This window comes from Siniperca chuatsi, linkage group LG18 (genome assembly GCF_020085105.1).
Source record: "Siniperca chuatsi isolate FFG_IHB_CAS linkage group LG18, ASM2008510v1, whole genome shotgun sequence".
Classification (NCBI taxonomy): domain Eukaryota; kingdom Metazoa; phylum Chordata; class Actinopteri; order Centrarchiformes; family Sinipercidae; genus Siniperca; species Siniperca chuatsi.
In genome coordinates, this window is record NC_058059.1 from 2,565,001 (window position 1) to 2,587,022 (window position 22,022).

The following is a 22,022-nucleotide window of genomic DNA, read 5'->3' on the forward strand; positions in this document are numbered from 1 at the left end:
TCTACGTAAACACTTCCAGCCCACAGTCAATCATTTCATTCCTTCCTATGAGCCAAGAGGCCAGGCTGACCAAACATGAAGTGAAGCAACACAGTTTTCTCCTGTTGGGCTCAGAATTTACATCCCCGCTGACAATACACCCACCGGTTTCCTTTGACACACAGTGAGTAAAGCGTGGGGGAGGGTTGTGTTTGGCAGGATGTTTTATACCAGCCAGGCCGCAACACTACTGACGTTGGTTGAATCAAAAACCATCACATGATATGGATCCAAGTGATTCAATCAGTGAACATTTCAGACGAACCAGTGCTGATGGGCGTAACTCTACAGGTGATATTTGTACTTCAAGAATGGAAAGGAGATCAAAATTGTGTTTTTGTAGCAAACATAATGTGAGGGTTTTTTGTCTTAAACCTGCAGTAACTGTTTTTTTTTGGCCACTTGGGGGCGCTATATGGCAAACCTGTTAGCAAACAGTTGTTTATTTACTCATCCAGCAGTTACGGAGCAGCATGATCCTTCGTTTGAAGTCGTGTTTGTGGCCTCCTGATATATATTCACTCGCTTTTAACTCTGTTTTTGGTCTCTACCAACTCCTGAGAGAAATGTACCGCTTTATATGTGGTTTGGTTTGGTTTCTTTCGATCTCTTTTAGCTCACTGGCAAATCTTCCAAGAGTCCACATCAAAAAACACATAAACCTACAATAATTCCTAAATAATTCAACACATAATTGTTGACACACACATATCATGTACATACATTGGCACATATACTGTAATGACGACTTTTTAATCAGTTTCTTTTACTAACACAGCTGCACACTACATACTCTGCGCAGACAAGGATTTTCTGTCTCTTTGCCCTTTCCTCCTTCACGACCGTTCAGCAGTGGCCGGGTCAGAGCTCAGCCTGACGGGGGCGGGCGGAGTGAATAATTTAAAATGTCCTCATTTTAAAACTTTAACTTTAAAACTAAAGTAATTATATCAAACAAATGACCTCAAATAAAGTCGTAGCTTAGGTTCTTAGATTATTAATGTTGGATTTACATGACGAGGCATAGTGGGCGATGTGGTCACGACATGACGTCATCAAACATTACCTAAACTTTTCGCCCCCAATGATTAACGCAAATTCACAAATGAATGCATCAAATTTTATTTGCTGATTAGATTTTGTATTATTAACCTGAATCTGCAAAGTAACTAATGTTGCCAAATAAATGTGGTGGAGTAAAGAGTACAATATTTACTGTAGTGGAGTAGAAAGTAGAAAGTAGCATAAAATGGAAATACTCATGTAAAGTAGGTTACTACCTCAAAATTGTTCTTAAGCACAGTACTTGAGTACTTAGTTACATTCCACCACTGCTGCTGGACCGACTGTTTGCAAACAAGTTCACCATAACAGCTTTTAGAAGGTGCTAATACGTCAGCGTTGTGTTTACAGTTCGGTCAAGAGGCCAGAAATCACTTACTGCAGCTTTAAGGACCCGAATTCTCCGAGTGTTCGTGATGCGATACAGCTTCAGATGACAAACACGGTCTTGTGTTTTGTGACTGCGGTTTACAGATGTGTATTGAACTATGATTGGACCAGTTGGCCACTGGCGTTGTATCTCAGCCACAAACCACCAATCAAGCCCCTCCACCCACAGCCTCATTTCCCCATGTAAACACACCGCCACATTGTGCTGCAGCGGTCGGATAAGAGACAGCAGCACCACAGATATAGCAAAGCGGAGGGAACACAGCTCCATCATGTTCTTGCCATCACAGAGAGCTCAGGTTGACCTGTTTACACGTTCCTGTGTTTACGCTCAAGCCAGAATGTGTATGTGTACATAAATAAACCGCAGAAAAACTGTAACCGCAGCCAAATCACCATCTGCTACGGTCGCAAACGAGACAGAAACTAACTGAAGCTGGAAGGTCGGGGTCAGGGCCCGGATCTGGAGGTTTTCCATCAACACCACAGAGCGGAAGAGTGCAGGCACTTAAAGGACACGTCTGGTGATATTCTATATTTTTCCAACAAATCTCACGTGCAGACTCAAACCAACACTGAATGTATCTACTAACAAGTACTGTGTGTGTGTATCACAGCCTGATGTATCTTCTTCCTCTGTGAGTTTTGGTGCAGAGGCAGACTGCTAACATTAGCTAGCTAGCTTTGCTAGACAAGACCGAGTAAAAATGCGGTCGATTCCGAGACTTCAAAAAGGGGTTTTGAGATCAAGACCGATCTCGAGTACTACAACACTGCTGACAAGAGCACCAAATGTGGATTAATCCGCCGCTGAAAATAGTCCCCTACAAATGCACAATTTACTCCTGTTTGTTTGGTAAAACCTACAGCGAGCAGCTGTTTTAGGACATTACTGAGCATTTTTTTTTTTAAATTAGACTATATATTTGTGAGCTGTTTTTTAAAATCTGATTTTTAGTCAAGTCAGATTTTAAATGCATGACTTTTACTTGTAGCAGAGTATTTTTACACTGTGGTTTTACTACTTTTACTTAAGAATCTAAGTACTTCTGCCATCAAGTGTGGTAAACATGTTGAGATGGCAGCAGTCACTGACACTGAGACAACACTGCCCTCTGCTGGGTTATTCACATACAACATCCAGCAGCAACTTCACTCTCCTTTATATGTATTCCAAGTGTTAGACTGGTGCATCGCTAGTTACCAGGCCAGTGGTATACATAGCCCACGACCAGTGTTGTACTTTATTGCAGTGAAGTGCAACAGTGGTGTGATTAGTAGCAGAAAAGTAATATGTTAATATCTACTATAACAGCATACACCAGAATAATATCTAAAAAGGTTAATAATAATACTTAGTGTTTGTCTGTATTAATATAGAAATGTAATTGAAATATAATATACTATGTAATGTAATAAAAACAGTATTAACATAATACAGTACAATATAATATAGTATGGTGAAATGTAGTAATGTAGTATAACATAATATATAGTGTAGTACAGCAGCAATATAGCATAGAATATAAAATGTAATTTTGTATGAGTATAGTATAATAAATAATAAAGTACAACAAACTATGTAACAAAGCAAACAAGATAAGGTTTGAAGAAAAGCATTTATTAAACGTGATAAAATAACCACAACACAGCAGAAAAGACGGTTTAGCACCTCATGGTTTCACATTTCACACCAGTTTACATGTAACGTGCTTTGACTCTTGTAGCCGGAGACTTAAAGACAAAACGCACACACACAGAACCGTTCAGTAGGATTTGACATTTACTAAAATCTAAATGTTCCCGTTAGCACAGTAATAACTAAACATCATGTGTAAAAACAGCAGTTAAATGAGCAGAACTATCACCATCATACCCAGACTCAGAAAAGGTTTTTAAACATTTCTAAAATACATCTGACTTTTAAATTTTAGTTTTACAGGTTTGTCACATACTGCAGATATAAATGTGCACACTTTTTATTTATTTATTTTTTTACATTGGAACTGTTGTACAAGTCATTTTTACTTTAATAAGTAAGACAACGAGCAGGAAATGTTTCAGAAAGCAACTGTCAGAGGTAACATGATGGAGGTGGAGCTTGTTCAAATACACATAATTCCACAAAGATTGAATATATTTTACAGTATGTATTTCTTGGTCTCAAATAGCCTGTTTCATTTACAGTCATCCTCTGAGAACATTAAACACCCTTTTCCAATTAATACCTGGTGAAAATACAACAAACCTCCCTCACCAGCAGCCGGTGTCTGTGTCGTTCTGTGAAAAAACATCATTTAACAACACTTTTTGTAATTTATATGGAGCTGTAAAACTAAATCTAAAAATTGCAAACAAAACTATCTTAGAAACTGAAACTGTGATTAATTCGTCACCATGATTTCACATTTCAGACTCCTTTCCACTTGCATCCCACTGCAGTTCTAAAAATGTGTTTACAACTTAACACAACTGGAAAAATAAGACCTCTGATATACAGTAATAAGTGTTGCATTGATTACATGTAATTAAAATGCATTTGAAACAACTTTCTGCTCATAAGAGGTTTGAAGGCTTATGAATATCATAAACTTGTGTTAAACTCAGATTACTTTTATAAACAATCCAAAACTACATTCAAAAGCCCACCGCTAACGCCCTTTGTCATTGCTGTCCAACTGTTCAGAAGACACACAGGCTGCGTGCTTCTATCTTTGACGGATGTAAAGAAATGTGTAGAAAATCTAAAGGTGTTTATTAAAATACATGTCGACATGTTGGTGTTTGGTTCAGAGCAAAATACAAAGTTTGGCATTAATTGGTCGTCGTCAGAGGGAGATGTGTGTGGACAGAAATTAGCGACAATACTGCTGACAAATGTGGTTTTTCATGATCCACAAATAAAAACACTGATATAAATGTGTACGATGATTTGTGAGTAAATTACGATGTTCACGAATGTATCTTCTGATCCAAAAACAACCACTTGTATAAATGCCTGTATTCTAATTCTAATTTTCAAACCGCAAGTTTATTAATCTAACATTTGCTTTGTTTTACGTGTTTGTTCGAATTCGTTCAAACTTGACACAGATTCAGCAATCTGTAAATAAATGCAACAAAGCTTTAATATTTTTAGACATTGAAATACACCGGAAGCACTTCAAAAGCAAGTGTTATTGATTAATAAACAAGAAGTTGGAAATATATATGCAGAACACTAAAGGGTATTCAAGTTGTTATTTGTAGAATTTAGAGCTGAAACAATTAATCGATTAATCGATCAAAAGAACGTTAATTGGCAATTTTGATAATCGATTTATCTTTTAAGTCATTTATGAAGGAAAAATGCCCAGCGTTCTTTGGTTGTAGCTTTTCTAATGTGAGGATTTGCTGCTTTTCTTTGTTTTATTAATCATATTAACTGAATATCTTTGGGTTCTGGACTGTTGGTCGGACAAATAAAACATTTAAAGACGTCACAGGAAACTGCAATGAGCATTTTTCACTATTTTTGGACACTTTATACACTAAAAAAACTAATCGATTAATCAAGAAAACAACTGAAAGATTAATTAATTAGGAAAATGATTGTTTATTGCAGCCCTTGTAGATTTATTTTACATGTTTTAAGTCGGGTGGTATTTGTTTGTGGATAGGAAGACGTATTTATGAAAACCATAATTTACTCACACGTTGTTTTGTTTGTACTTTGTACATTCGTCCCTACTATTGAGACTAATTCCTCTCCCCTGGGAGTGTATGTTGTGATTTTAAAGCACTATATGGAAGTGTTTTACCGCACACTCTGAGACATGTGCAGAGGAGTCAGCATCTCCTCAAAGATGGCTCCCTTCACATTGGAGCCTCTCAGGTTCGCCTCCTGAAGGTCACATCCTGATAAGTCACAGTTCTGGGAAAAACATACAACACCTGAATGTATCACAGATTCATATCTGTCTCACAGTCGCAGGTTTAGGTGAATCGTGGATGTCTGCGTGTGTTCTCACCTCCAGGTCCGTCCCGGCCAGTGTAGCTCCTCTCAGATTGCAGTTCTTCAGTTTGGCGTTTTTCAGTGTGGCCACCCTGAGGTTGATCCCCGTCATCTGACTCCCCTCCATGTCCACACCCTTCAGGTTGGCTCCTGCAGACACACACACACATTCACATATCAGTTCAATACAAACCTCACCTGCTTAGGTCTGCCTGACAAACACGTGGGATTGGCTGCTTCACCCTCCAGATTGGCTTTGATTCCAGCAGGATCTTCAAAATTACAGCCTCTCAGTGACGCTCCTTCAGCGTTGGTACACAGCATCTTCACACCCTGCAGATTGGCTGCCTGGGATGGACACACACACACACACACACACACACACACACACACACACACACACATCATGAACATGTCACTACTTCAAGAAGCAAATTAAAACTCTATCAAGTTAAATTTCTCTATGAATGCTGAATGAAATGAGTCCCTGTCATATGAAAGGACTGCTAGCTCTGCAGAGCTGAAGTAAACCAAACCAGTGAATATTAGACTTAAGCTACACATATTAAGCCTGAATTTGTCACCCCTGACTAATTTCGGAATTATACATTTCTGCCACATCAGTTGTCGTTTGATGTGCAGTTTGAATTTGCCAACATGGCTGCTGTCAAAAGATGCTTCAATATTACTGGAGTAATATTTTACATGTTGTGGTTAAACTGTAGTCTTGACTGAGACTGAGCTGTGAAATAAAACTGAACTTTGCTAGACTGTCTGCATCTTCCAGCCATCTGTGGCTCCATATTTTTCTCTTTTATTCATACTTTCCATTAAAAACGTAGTTGCTCAAAGTAGCGCTGCATTTTTGAGGACGCTGCCACCTTGTTTGAATAAATGTTTATTGGAGCTGTCAGTGTGTTTACGCACAGAACCCCGCGCCGGTTCTGTGTCTGACCTGTGTCGTTTTAGATGCGCAGACATTACCGAGACTGATTTTGAATACCCAAATCCACTACGCACGCTGAGAGGCTAACAAATCTCTTATCAAAACTCCTATCTCTCCTTGCTCTGTTCTTATTAACAAAGAGCAGCGTACGAGGCATTCAGGCTTCACTGTCCCAAATCTGGTATTAAATGAAAACACAACTCACATCGAGACACGCCATGGACAGGTCTGCTCTCTCCAGGTTTGCTCCGCTCAGGTTAGCATGGGTCAGGTTGGCTCCCCTCAGGTTGGCCATCTTAAAGTTGATGTAGCGCAGATCCAGACGAGACAGGTCCGCGCCATTAAAGTTCAGACCCTGACAGACCACAAACATACAAAGCATCTGAGGGACTGTGCGTATGTTTCCAGGGTTTCACGCAGTGTTTATAGTGGAGACAGCTAAACTGAAATAAAGAGAGCCTCCGCTAACATGAAAAGAAAGTATTACATTTTTATGTAATAAAATAATGGTCTTATAAGGAGTCAGAGATTCAGCTACCTCGATACAGAACCACAGATCAGACTCAAATTCTGTATGAAACTAAAAAAAACAACAAAAAAACAATACGGTTCTCAAAAAACTATTATTACTACTACTATTACATCACAATTACATCACAGTAGTTGTAGTGGGTGTTTTTCCCCCCAACAGCCAAAGGGACAACAATGAGCCCATTCCACGCTCGAAAAAAAACAAAACATAAAGGTAAGATTTATGCTTTATCAGAAGTGTCAAACTGTATTTTTCAGTTTTGCAAGAGAGAAGACTTGATGAAGACTAACTGGTTGGTTTGGAAAATGTTTGCCTGGTTAACTTCCCCACCTCTGATTAAGAGCAGCACACGGTCGCTTCCCTGAGCTTCTCTGTCTCCCACACACTGGATGACACAGTCCCAAACGGGGTTAGGGGAAACCCTGAAGGTGGTACGAATGTTTGTGACTGTACGTGTGTTTTATTTTTGTCTACCTGACACCGGAGCTCTGACTTGGTCGTCGTGGCCAACAGGAATCTAATAAACTCCTTGCGGCTCAGAGGAGAGTGGTCATCGGGGGGCTGAGAGGACTGAACAGGAGCAACACATGTGGAGGTCAAACCACTGGCACTGAAAATACACTTTATTCTACAAAATGTGTGATCTATACACACTCACACACCTTTATGAGGGTCTCCAACTGTTCAGCAAGCTGTTCAATACCAAAGAAGCGAGCCTCTTCCAGCACACCTGCAGTGGAAAGACTGAAGATTAGAAAGCGCTGCAATCTATGACTCGTCGAATGGATGTTTAAAAGTGTGTCTGTTATACCCAGAGGGTTGATGCCTTCGTTGATGATGAGCTGTCCGTGTCTCAGATAATTCAGAATGGGTTCAAAGTAGTCTGGACTGCGATCTATCAGGTACGCCCCCTGAGAGTCCTGCTTGTTCCCCCAAACATCTGAATTAAACACAAGGTGAAAGAACAGATATTGTATAACAGCATGAAGTAAAATAAAGAGTTGTTTCTCTTTAAGATAAAAAGTTATGTGTTTATTGAGTGACATCACCTTTTTCTCTGAACATGTGGGCCAGCATGCTCTCAGGCTCTTTACTGACCAGCGTGCTCCTGAGGAAACACACACAGAACCTATTTACAATAAAACCATACAGTTCAAGGAGGCGACCATGTGCCACTAATGCCAAACTGCAGCTTAAAGCTCCAATATAGGAGAAACACAACAGCAGAGTCACAGGCCTCAATGGCTCAATCCTGCCCATCCACGGTGTCATAAAGTGGAATGGGACGCATCCACAAGTCATATTTACCTCGTGGTGGTGAAGCAGCGTCCACCAACGTTGAGCGTCAGCCAATCAGTGTGTGTCTGACCCCTTTCAAGGCCTCTGAGGTCTTCCTGAGGATCTACACACAGGCAGAGGTACTGTAGGTAACTGGCATACAATCAAGGAAACTGACGAATAACAAAGAGGATGAATGACGAGTGAGGCCGAGATCGAAAAGTGGCCGATGGTATCACAATCTTGTTTTAGTGTGGTTTCTGAGTCATCTGTCACTGTTGGTGTTTGGTATGCTGCTGCCGTTTTACTGGCTTATGGCATAAACAGTTTGTCACTCATGTTCTACTGGCAGATACCATTCACACCCTCATACACTGACGTTTGTCATATGCTGATTCTTAGTGGTATGTCGCTGCAGTATGACAAACATATAGTTTATGAAAACGTTAAGTCACTGGTGTTCCACTGCCACATACCACTCCCCACCAGTTTATGACAATTCTTACAGATTTAGTTCACTGCTGACTGTTGGTATATTGTTGATATATGCCACATAAAAACAGCATGGCACTTACGCCACTTTTAACTTGCAGGTAGGGGGGTAGGTATTTTAATAACTGTTTGTGGGTAAAAGAGTAAAAATGATCCAATATTTCACAAAAAAAGCAAAGAATCCAAAATAAATCCAAAAAATAAATATACATTTGTGTATCAGTTTTTTCTTCTTTCGTCTCCCATTAATCATCTGATGACCCCTCAGATTTATCTGGTGACCCTTTGGACGGGCCCGACCCCTAGGTTGGGAACCACTGGACTAAACTAGCTAACTGTATATAAAGTAGTTAAAACTAATTGTATATAACGTATTTAAAACTAGCTAACTGTATATAAAGTAGTTAAAACTAATTGTATATAACGTATTTAAAACTAGCTAACTGTATATAAAGTACTTCAAACTAGCTAACAGCATATAAAGCAGTTAAAACTAGCTAACTGTATATAAAGTATTTAAAACTAGCTAACTGTATATAAAGTAGTTAAAACTAGCTAACTGTATATAAAACAGTTAAAACTAACTAACTGTATATAAAGCAGTTAAAACTAGCTAACTGTATATAAAGTAGTTAAAACTAGCTAACTGTATATAAAACAGTTAAAACTAACTAACTGTATATAAAGCAGTTAAAACTAGCTAACTGTATATAAAGCAGTTAAAACTAGCTAACTGTGTATAAAGTAGTTAAAACTAGCTAACTGTGTATAAAGCAGTTAAAACTAGCTAACTGTGTATAAAGCAGTTAAAACTAGCTAACTGTATATAAAGCAGTTAAAACTAGCTCCACCTCGAGCAGCTACAACAGTAAAATGCTGCTCTAACGTTGATGCATCTGTATTAATAATCTAATAATGTCAGACAGAATCAGATATCAGTCACAGGAGATGTTTTGGGTTGTTTTTGCAAAAACAGTACTTTTACTTTGGATACTTTAAGTACATTTGCTGCTAACGTGTAAAGGAGTAGTTTTTACGTTGTTATTGATATTGATACTTTTACTTAAATGATCTGAACGCTTTCGCCACTGCTTCCAACTTACCTTCAAATGAATCTCCCTCTGATATGTACAGCACATCATCATCTCTGCAGGCACAGACACGCACAGTCTTTTACAATTACATGAAAACAAACTGAACACCTGATGCTACCGGTGCACAGGTTCAGGTCTCACCTGATTAATGCTATGTCGTCTATGAGGCCGCCGTTCCCGTTATAAACACTAGAGGCTCTTATTCCCAGCTTCGAGCTGGCCACAGACAGTAAATCCTCCAGAGAGCCGTACGCGGCCACCACCTGTACGATAACACCGATAACACACGTCGACTCACGTTACAGTACCGTACATTAAACAAAATGTCTGACATTAGCTTGTAACGCTAGCTAACGTGAGGTTAGCTAAACTAGCCATTTGTGTATGTGTGTAGCACGAATAACGTTACAGTAACGTTGCGTGTATGCTAACCAACACACCTATTTACGTTTTATCTTTCCTACCTTTCCATTTGTTGAGGTTCCGTTGACAAACAGTGTGACTCTTTTCATGGCAAAATAAGATCACGTAAACTGCCGACTGCGCTGACTTTTATCCATTAAAATACATTCTTTGGCAACAATCCGTTTCCTCTTTCTTCTCCGCTCAAACGCCCAGTGCAGCGGTGTTAGCCAATCAGCTATGTAGATCAAAACGCAACAGCCAATCAGTAAACCGAGTGGGCGGGATCTCCACAGAATCACCAGATTAATATAAATATTATAATATATATAATATAATACTAAATATTTTTAATTTTTTATTTTCACTAAAACTTTACAGCAAAACTTTACACTAACTAAAGCTGTAATCTGTAACAGAATAAACAGAGAATACATTTATTAATAAAAAAAAGGAGCAGGGACATTACTTGTCCCTTCTCACAACAAATACATAACAGTGGTGAAAAGTAACTACGTACATTTACTCTGGTACTTGTATTTACTTGAGTATTTCCATTTTCTGCATTTTATACTTCTACTTCACTGCATCTCAGAGGTAAATATTGTACTTTTTACTCCATTACTAATTACTTTGCAGATTCCGATTAATAATACCAAATGTAATCAACAAATAAATTATGATGTATTATTATGGGTTAAGATAAAACTTTATTGATCCTCGAGGGAGACTCACAAGCTACCAGCAGTATATAAAGTAATTAAAATTAGCTCCACCTTTACCAGCTGCAACATTAAAGTGATGAACACATTATTGCACCAGTAATTATAATACAATAATATAATATACATTATTCTGAAATGGGCCAGTCTGCATAATGAGTACTTTTACTTTTGGTACTTTAAGTATAATTTGATGCTAATACTTTTACTCAAGTAACATTTTGAATACTTCTTCCGTCACTGAACATAAATGGTCTGCTAATACTTAACTCAACAACATAAAAACACAAATCAGAATCAGAAATACTTTATTGATCTTTATTGAGGGGAAACTCTTTCGTTACAGCTGCTCACTGTCACGTCAGTGCACACAGGGATAGAAGTACTAATAGAATAGAAATAGAAATAATAATAAAATAAGTCGGCAACGAGACAATTATTTCTAGTAAGAAATAAGAGATATGCAAATCAAAATATAATACACTATAATACAGCTAAGATAAATTAAGTACAAGGTGGATATAAAGTACAAAAGTGGATTTACAGGTTGACAAGTATGCACGGTATAATATTACAATGTAATAATATAAGTAATAAGTAATAAATGCAATAATGAGAACTGTCATGTTAAGTGTAGCTTCTTAAGATGATTATGAGATGGTGGATTTTGCACAGCAGTGATAGAAGTATGAATAAATATCAATAAATTAAACTGAAAAGAGTATATTGCACAGCAGTAGTAAACAGAGAATATTGCACAATTATGTCAAGTATTGCAGTGATGTTAATGATAAATGTCCAGTTTAGTGACTTCGGGTCATACAGACTGACACTTAGAGGGAGGAGTTAAGGCGAGTCTTCAGCTTTTTTTGTGTTTGTGATGTTCCTAGTTGTCACAGTGCAAAAACAAACACCACAGTTTAGACGACAATTGTGGAAAAATAAATGTAACAGAGTTTGATGAGCTCTGTTGTGTCTGACAGACTCACTACTGGACTTGAATGAAAGCCAATGTACTCTTTAAGATTATACCAAACATATTAAAGTAAAACATTCATAAATGTTCGTAACTGAGCCTAAATAAGGACACCGACGTTTGTGCGTGGGTAACTGATGAGTGACAAAGCTGCTACTCAGCAACGGTTAGCATAACAACACATAACCCACATATACTTTTCAAAAATAATTATATTTAGCACCTTAAGTGGGACTGAAATCTTGTCTGGTCCTCAGACTAAACAGTCTATTTGGGAAATAAGGTCTTTTTTTTTTTTTTTTTTTTACTTTGAACATTATTCTCTTTAGTTGTCATTGTGAGGAGTAATAAAAAAAAGACACTTGTTTTACAAAGAGCTTTATTAAACAAATCATCCACCAAGACATAAAATAAGAGTTTCTTTTAATATACATAATGACTAAATGGAAAATGTGCAATTAAAGTCCCAGAGCATGTTCATTTAGCAAAAGCAGGGGACACAATTTTCAAAGAAAACGAAATAATTTCTAATAAACTTAATCAGCCTTATGATGACCAATTACGCCTTTTTTGTTTTTAACCCAAATCAGAAATTGATTTGATCATGGCACATTGCTTTACTTTCAGAAGCATGAAGCGCTCCAAACCAATAATAAACCTCAAACTTAAATTATTTTTACTGAACATAGTCTAAACAACTCTGAAACTCTGCTTTAGCTGTTCCGTAAGAGGTGAAGTGCAACAAGTGAAAACAATCGCTCAAGAACCACAACCTCGACTCATCGTGTACAATACAACTATGAAATGCTTTGGTTTGAGTCTCCTGTTAGTACTGGGAGCTGTGGGAGCATTTCACATCCCACTGGCCGTATCCCTAAAGCATCAAATACCTCAGTCTGCAAGCAACTGTGATTCAGCAGTTCAAAATATATTTAAAAATTAAAAATATCACAACCCATACTGTCAGGAAGACCATGTGAACTGTGTGTGAGTGTTAAAAGTTCCTTAAGTTACGTCAGTTGCATCAAATAACAAGGATCAAAGTTCATAATACAGTAGGTCACTGATTGTGTTTGTGAACAGCAGCACCGCCCTTTTATCAAGCAGGCAAAAACTCAGAACAAAGTCAGTACATTTAGAGTCCAACCAAGTATTTAAATATCTGGTTAGTAGGAAAATAGTCAGGGGGCAATTTTTTTATCAATTAGATCAAAAAATCTTAATGAAATAAACCAGCTTTAGATGCGTCAAGGAAAACTATCCAATAATGATTACTGAGGGCGCTACAAACTGGGAAACGTCAGCAGACAGTGAATTATGTCTGCAAGTCTGTCTCATGTTACAGTCCAGGACAAGTGACTTTGTAAAGCTTGTTTTGTTGTGGAAAAGTGCTTCAAATAAGGCACGTAAAAGGAAGACATTAATATGCACTGGGTCAAGGTGATGAGTGGTAAGTGAGAATGATGTGGAATAATGAACACAACATCTATCTGTGTTTGACCGTTCATTTCAGGCTCCAGATACCAGGTAACGCAGAGGAATCAGGTTACGCAGGTAATCAGAATATCACTACTGTAGTGACCTGGTTACTGTAAATCTGAATACATGCAGATCAGTGGTGAGATTTCTCTCCTTCCCCTGACCTTATTTTGGAAGAATTACTTATTTTGGTGTGTGTGCATTTGTTTGTGTGTGTGTGTCGGAGGACAGACTCTGTTGTCGAATGTGTCTGTATGTGTGTGAATTTAACAAATAGTCAAAAGTTCAGTGGTGGAAGCCCGTCGGACTTTGGATGGAATTATTTTGAATACGAGGATGTTTCTCTACGTGTAATGACAATAATGATCTTTCCTTTCGTTCAGCCGCTCTGCTGTCACAGTTACTTTCCCCGTCTGAAGTCTTTGTCCTGCACACGCTCATGTGTAAAAAAAGCCTCCAGGAGAAATCTTCTAAATCCCCACCCCAATAATTCGACCGGGTTTCTCGTATACAAGACGTTTAAGAAGTCAGATAAATGCAGAAAGTTGACCTCATTAAAAGATAAGGCAACACACCATTTTTTATAAATATCTTCAAGTATGTTGTCGTCGAGACTAGAATGAACGGCTGAGAGGGACAGAAGTGGCCACCAGTATCTACTACAGTGTTAGTACTAGTAGTGAGAAGTAGGTAGTCATTTTGTAATCTGAGATTTGGCCGCTTAGATGTGTTTAACACAGATGTTGGAGACTTCTTACAAAGTAAAAGGTTCCTTCGGCTCGATAAGAGTTCTGGTTATTAACAGTTCCAATGAAGGCAGATCAAGCTAACTCCTTTTTAACAGACAAACCACCGCTTACAAAAACCTTCCTCCTCCTCCTCATCTACATGAGCACTCACCTTAGTTTAAAAGATCAATGTTCTGCATTGTTTTATTGTAATACATTTTAGTCTGGCTCCCTTCCTGCCCCACAGGCTTCCTTTGCTGGCCTCTTTCCAAGTTAGCAGAACTATTCATTCCCACTGTCCTCTGTGTCCTCATCTGCACCTTCATTCTGTCCGTCTCCGTTTCTTTCTGGGTAGTTGAGGATGTGCCGGTTGGCCTGAATGATGTACTGCTGCTGCTTGAAATACACCTTCATCACTCCCTTGATCAGCACAAACGCGATGCCTCCCTGTGGGGAAAGACGAGGACAGAATGGCGTAAAAACAAGTGGACTAATGACGTGATAATGACTTCTAGTCCAGACAAAAACACTTAGGTATATTCACCAGTATAGTGCGTTGAAGATTAGAGGGCATCCGCCTGAACAGCAGCCTTCCCACCAGACTGGCGATGGAGGGAAAGATGAGAGCTCCACACAGAGTCCTGGACACAGAGAGGTGATCTCCTGCACTGGGCCCGTCAACAGGGACACGGGGCAGATAACGGCTGGTACCTGAGGTAAAACACACAGCCCGGTCATTTCTCCGAAGTCTGTTTGGTTCCATACTTAATGTAGGATTCATCAAAACTACATAAATCATTCAGTGATTTGCATTTTCTTATTTAGACTGTATTCCTCACCAGTACCTGATGCACATGATGATGATCATTGTTATTAGTAGTATCATGTTTTAATTATTATTTTTAGTGGCAGCAGTGGTGAAATCCTGCCAGTTTTCAGAAGAGAGTTGAGAGTTCGTTTTTTAATGATTATCAGCTTGAGTATGGACATAAACTTTATTCTCACGCTGCTCGCTCCAACTTAAAACAACTTGATGCAGTTTATCATTGCGTTTCATTACGGGAGATAAATGTCCTGATCCTGAGTCCAGGATGGAAACTAAGGGGGACAGAGCTTTGGCCATCAGGGCCCTGAGGCTCTGGAACAACCTGCCCGAAGACATCAGGCTGTCTGAGTCAGAGTCTTCGTTTAAGTCTCGTCTCAAAACACATTTTTATCTGAAAGCAGATCCTGATTTGACTTGAACTGGCTGTTTATTTTATTGCTTTTGTGTATTTTATTTCTTTATATTTCGTCATTCACTGTGGTATTTTATTTCTCTTGTTGTGAAGCACTTTGTATTTTGTTTTGATAAGTGCTCTATAAATAAAGTTTTATTATTATTATTATTATGAAAGAGTTTCCCCTCTGGGATCAATAAAGTATTTCTGATTCTGATGTCGTCCTCATCACTGTGTACTACATGAAAAAGTAGGCTGGTCCTAGCAACAACAAGAGAACTACATTCTATCATTTATATTTAGAAATGTCTCCTGCAAAAGCTGCCTCAGGTCTCTTCTCACATTTAAAACCACAGCTCAGAAGCGCTCTAGTCGCCCCTCAGGTAAATCCTGCCTTCCACTACTTTGCACCGTATAAATGGAACGAATTACAGAGGATTTTAGAGCTTGAATGTCTCATCCCACTGGCCGATTCTAAACGTTTAACTTCAGATCTATTCAGGGACGTCTGTGATGGTCTCTGATGCGGTTTGTGCTTTTGTTTTTCTTTTTCTCTGCGGAACTCAGGTCTCTCTTGGTCTCAGTGAGATTAAATAAAAGGTTATATATCAGATGTCAGCAAACATCTTGCTTGAACTTTAACTGGAAGGTTAATAAACTTCATCTGTTCCATTGGTGATCACTGATCCATCCATTGATGAATAGTAGGGGAGCAACTAACTATTATTTCCATTATTGATCTATATGCCGATTATTTTCTCAATTATTTGTTTAGTCTATAAAACGTCTTAAAGCCAAAGTCGACATCTTCAATGTCTTGTTTTGTCTGACCAACCATCTGAAACCCAAAAATATTCAGTTGATTATCACGTAAGACAAAGAAAATGAGCTAATTCTTACCACGAGAAGCTGAAACTATTAAGTATTTGGCATCTTTGCTTGAAAAATGACTGAAATGATTAATCAATGATCCAAAAAGTTGTAGACTATTTTCGATTTGGCTCTGGTGGAAAGGTATACTGAAGTATACAACATACAATAGGTTTTAGGGTTGTGCAATATGGCAAATAATCTTCAATATTTTTTTCATATCAATCACTATCATTATTTACCTCAAAATAAATAAAGTCAGTAAGTTTGTTAAAAGCTTACAGATTCTCTAGTAGTAGATTCAGAACCTAACAAATGAACTTCAAACAGAAAATCAATTTAAATTATTAAATTACAAAAAACATTCATGTTATCAATACAAGTAATATAAATATAAGTATAAATCCTGCAGCGTGAAATGTCGTGGGTCAATAACATTCAAAATACTAATCTCACTCTATGTGATGTGATTGGTAGTACTTTGTCCAGCAATGTAGCTTACCGACAGTTTACTGTGATTGGGTGAAGTGCAGGTGAATGCCAACTGTTTTATATAATCTAACAACTACACCTGTCGTAATTACCATCCTTAATGTAATAGTTGCAAAGCAAGATGCACTGGCAACTTCTGTGGACTATGTGTCTGATCGTGACAATCAAGCTTGCATACAAACATTTATGACCAAGGTCATTAAATACCAACGACTCCTAAATACCATCTCAGGGCTCGGTTACAGGTGCAGGCTACCTGTTTTCATACTTGGTAGCCTAGGACATACTCACAGGTTGGTTGTAAGAGGGCTTCAACAACTTGTGATGCCCAAAAAAGGGGCTAAACAGCTTGCAAAATACTGTGCTGTCTGTTATCATTGGTAGCTGTCATACATGGCGTAGACCCCTGAGAAGTGCTGTATGTTTTGTATTGTGAAGACCTATGCCACTGCTCCATGATCTTGTGAGTGTACTCTACTGCACCTCCAATATTTGTGTCCTTGTACTGTTCTCTTCTATGAGGACATAAATAAATTGTTTATATACCTGGCGGGAGCTTCCCTTTGTAGGAGTATCTCTGCCACAGCCTCACTATATAATCCTCCCAGCGGATCATCTTTCCCAGGACCAGCAGAACAGGAATGGTGGGCAGCCCCATCAACAGGAACAGAGGGTCGGCTCGCTCCATCACATACAGACCCTTCTTATGTCCCACAACCTGCACATGAACATATAAAGAGGTGAAGGTCCTACAGACTGTAACGCTCTCTGGTTTTACAGTCTTTCTGTGATATATATAGTTAGCTTTGAGGACCTGCATGACAGTCACAGCTCCGTATGTGACAGCCGACCAGTAGACAGAGCCGACCACCACCCCGACAGCAGCGAAGGGACTGACCCGTGACAGAGCTCTGTCTACCTGCTGGAGGAAATACACCAACGGGCCTGAGGAAAGGCAAAAAAACAGTCACGTAAAGGATATGTCTGGTCATATTCTATATTTTATTGTCAACAAATCTTATGACAAGACCAAACCCAACATGAATGTATCCGCTAACAGGTGTTGTGTGTGTATCACAGCCTTCTTTCTCTGAGCCACAGAGCTCCATCATTGTCCAGAAACTATTAAAAACACATCAGTGAGCCACTGATGTGTTTTTAATAACTGTTGCACTGGGTGACATGTTCCTTCATCACCATGAACACACACACTGTAGTTTATTCTGGCTCAGTCCCACACACACCGTCCTGCTGCCCCAAACACTCACTACAGCACCACATGTGGATTCATCCGCCGCTGGAAATAGTCCCCAACAAATGCACTGTTTCCTCCTGTTGGTTTGATAAAAACTACAGCGAGCAGCTGTTTGAGGAAATTACTGAGCCTTTAAAAAAAAAAAAAAAAAAAAAACTATATATTTGTGAGGTGTTTTTAAAGATTTACATCCTCAGCAGGAACCAATGGGCTTGGAGCTGAGAGCCGCAGACAGGAAGTCAGAAAGAGTTGAGAGAAGGACTAACATGTTGTTGGTTTGGGTCTTTTTATGGGATTCGTAAAGACCAAAGAAAAGTTTGAATACCGCCAGCTTTATCCTTAAAGACGGTGAACTGCAGTTACTACTACAATTTGAGGAATGTGTTAAATCTTCCTGTCCATCTTTTTTTTTTTTATTTACATGATAGCACAGAAGATAAAGAATAATTTGATCACAGTGGAGTTATATTTGTCAGCAGGCCTGTACATTTCGGGCTGCAGGCGGACGGTCCGGTAGACCTTTGCAGACATGGGCAGAAATTTCCGTCACACGGACCCTCGTGACCACGTGGATGCGGAAACTATAAATTGGACTTCAGCCAGAGCAAGGAGTGATATTAAAAGCTTTTATTTAGTTGGGTATATTGATGTTATGGCAACCAGTTTCAACCTCACAGTGTCTTCATGAGCTTTTTTACTATTTCCACCCTGATGCTGTGAGGTTGAAACCAGCCGGCGTTAAACCAATATGCCGACTAAATAAAGGCCGTTGATATATCTTTTCTCCTTGCTTTGCCAAAAGTCAGTGAAGTTTTGTTTTTTTCTGTGACCAGTTTTTTCATCTTCAAGAGCACCTGAAGGTTCCCTGGACTTAGGACATGAGAGACTAACTGAACACTTGGCCTTCTTGTTGTAAAGATGTAAAGTTTCACTTACCCATCTTGGGGAAGTTGATATGGTATTCAGTGCCACATTGTGGACAGTTGACTGCTCCTCCACTGTTTCCCTTCTGCTTCTCGTCCAGCCAGCGCTGCAGACAGGACTGGTGGATCCATTTAGTGCAGCCTTTACACCTGCAGGGGCTCACCCACTCTGCACTGTAGTCGTCTCTCTCAGTGGCAAAACACACCCAACAGTGTCTGGACAGCGCACACACACACACACACACACACACACACAGGCTACATTAACCATCAAAAGCTACAGTGCAGTGAGCTTATGGCAGGAACCAATCACAGCCACTTCCTTATCTGTATGTACAAAATGCAATCAGAGGTATTATGTAAACACTTGCATGATATGGAGCTGCATTTTTAAGACCATTAAACTGGCCAGTTTACTCAAATAACTAAATAAAATAGTAAATAATCTCATTCACCCCTGGTGGTATCTTGCCACGCAGATAGTTTTGGTTTTATTTGTCCAGATTTCTGTTTCTGACATTTCTACCGCCACCCAAATACAATGGAGATGAATGGAATTTCACTTGTGGTGCTCGCAGGATTAAAGAATCTATTTTAAAAATTCAACAGCAACACGACTTTAGTAACACATTTGGCCTCGTGAGAGCTACTCGTAACAGCAGATTTGTTCTTGAGTGGAACGTATGACTGATTTTAGAGAACTTCTCTCGTATTTAGAATTTTTTCTTTGGTACGAACGACATTCCTGAATGTTCCAGATCTTATCTGTACAAGTCATGTACAGATAATCTGCTTGATATAAGAATTATAATGCCTTCATCATAAAAACTCATGGCTGAATGAAATGGTGCAATAAGCCCGACATGACACGCACTCAGGAGATGTGGTCTTACTTCTCGGGCTGCTCCTCAGCAAGGGCCATGGTACTGAACGGGCTCTGCTCTCCAAGATGTTATCGTGAACCCATTAAACTGCAGCAAGGACCTGTGAAATGAGACCATTTACAGGCTGATTCACATAATCACGGACATAGACACCCATGCATACACTTTGCAATGGCTTATTTTGGGGCGAAAGATACAGTGGTGGAATGTAATGTGAGTACATTTCGCTAACTTGGATTCTTACCTGCATTAATTGATAACATTGACATATAATCACCTTGTTTGAGGTACTTTTACTTTATTACTTTATACTTCTACTCCACTATATTTCTGGGAGAAATAATCAAACTTTTACCCCACTACATTTATTTCACAGCTATAGTTACTAGTTACTTTGAAGATATTGATTTTACACGTAAAATATCAGTTGATAAACTATGATGCACTGTTATAGACAATATACCACCCAACAGCATTGAAAGTTGTTAAAAATTAGCCTCACTTTGCCAACATTAGAAAGCTGCTTACTTACTTTTACTTAAGTCAAATATCTCAGTCAGTACTTCTGGACAGTTATAGCTTTACCCTCACTTTATCTAAGCCCAGTGAAGACAGAAACCACCTTTGGTCGTCCTGAACGTGAAACCAAACTAGTGATACTAATTTTGTCCCCAAACACATTCCTCCAAGCCCAAAGTTTGTGCCCAAATGTGACAGAGCACTTGAACACACTTACTACAAACTGAAACCAACAGTAAAAGGACTCTTGCGAAATAAGTTAATTTAGCTACTTTATGGCTCCAGCTTAAAAAGGAACATTAACATCGCCACTCACTGTCCCTGTCTTTTAATTTAACTGTCTTTAACTGTCTTATGTCACCTGCCCTGACCTCAGAGACAAAACTCTCATGCTAACGCTAAGAGAGATAGCTAACTAGTTAACTTCAGCTAAGAAGGTGTTACTTTACATTAAGCTAGCAACCAAGCTAGGTTAGCCAATAGTATGGCTACCCTCGTTGCCTGTCAGTTTAGAAAACAACTGTGTGATACTAATATATACAAACACTTACCTGAAAAATAAGAATATATCCAAATATATAATAATGTTCACTATTCAACCCGTACTTGTGTGCTGTGTTTTGCTCATACGATGATGTGACTCTCTGGGCGGGACAATAGCATGCTAGCTAGGCTTTTAGCAGCTTTCTGATTGGTCGGTGGCTGTGACGGTACTTGCTGCATTCAATGGCTGTGGGAAACCACAAAACTTGAGCTTCCGGCGTCATTCTTTTGGCGACAGTGGAGGAAAGTAACTAAGCACATTTACTCAAGTGCTGTACTTCAGTATGTCAGCATTCAGCATCATGAGGAACTTGTACTTTACTTGAGTATTTTCTCACTACCTCTACTTCACTACATTTCATGGGGATTCATATTTTAAATACACAACATACCATCAGTTTATAAAATATGCTGCAGTGTTATAGATTAAGATACTCAGTATTTAAAGTCAACAAACTACAACATTTAAGTCCTGCTTGCATCAAAAATAATGATCCATTTTGCATAGTGAATACTGACTCTTGATCTGTGCTTTTGATACTTTAAGTGCATTTTGGGGCTAATACTTTTGTACTTTACTTGAGTATATTTTGAATGCAGGACTTTAACTTGTATTGGAGTAATTGTATAGTGTGCTATTGCTACTTTGACTTGCTGTCCTGTTTGTCATAAGCTTTGTTCTATCTGCCTCATTTACTATATTAAGATCCACATCCTGTCTTGCAGGCTGTACCTTGCTCTTCATTGACTTATTATTGTTATTTGGGTACCACTTTCTAACAAGTGTTTACATGGCGCAACTAATGCCGTTATTGATGGTTGATAAATAATTTACTAATGGTTTATAGATGTTTATAAGAAATTAAAGCATTTTTTGGTGGACATACTTTGGTTTTCCAGGTTGTGAAAAAATCCCATTTGCTGGTTAGATCGTATGACCACTTATTTGTAGAAAAGTGCTGCAGACGATCTGGACCTAAATCCATTTATTAACAACTTATTAACACTTACAACAGCAGACTTGATGATTAAAACCCCTTTATTAATGACATATTATCATGTATAACTGCAGACTTAATGACTTATTAGAAAGCGTGAACCCCATTAGCACTGATTAATGGATTACCACTACATTATTACCAAATGGAAAGGAAAAAAACACCAGCCAATGGGATTTTTCCT

The 22,022-nt window shown here is 38.7% G+C and overlaps 2 protein-coding genes across 2 annotated transcripts; both read right to left on the minus strand.

The window, feature by feature from the left end:
* Positions 1-3,091: 3,091 nt before the first annotated feature.
* kctd9b (potassium channel tetramerization domain containing 9b) lies at positions 3,092-10,455 on the minus strand. Its single transcript, XM_044174556.1, has 12 exons — positions 10,292-10,455; positions 9,969-10,090; positions 9,837-9,880; positions 8,272-8,365; positions 8,013-8,071; positions 7,775-7,903; positions 7,626-7,693; positions 7,438-7,533; positions 6,637-6,786; positions 5,728-5,833; positions 5,502-5,635; positions 3,092-5,404 (listed from the first exon to the last, which is right to left on the minus strand). The coding sequence occupies exons 1-12, from the start codon at positions 10,337-10,339 to the stop codon at positions 5,288-5,290; spliced, it is 1,167 nt and encodes a 388-aa protein (XP_044030491.1). The 5' UTR covers positions 10,340-10,455; the 3' UTR covers positions 3,092-5,287.
* A 1,833-nt stretch (positions 10,456-12,288) lies between these two features.
* march5l (membrane-associated ring finger (C3HC4) 5, like) lies at positions 12,289-21,003 on the minus strand. The gene is made up of 7 exons (XM_044174455.1): positions 20,849-21,003; positions 19,788-19,878; positions 18,908-19,110; positions 17,531-17,661; positions 17,263-17,434; positions 14,679-14,845; positions 12,289-14,581 (listed from the first exon to the last, which is right to left on the minus strand). The coding sequence occupies exons 2-7, from the start codon at positions 19,814-19,816 to the stop codon at positions 14,417-14,419; spliced, it is 867 nt and encodes a 288-aa protein (XP_044030390.1). The 5' UTR covers positions 19,817-19,878; positions 20,849-21,003; the 3' UTR covers positions 12,289-14,416.
* Positions 21,004-22,022: the final 1,019 nt, after the last annotated feature.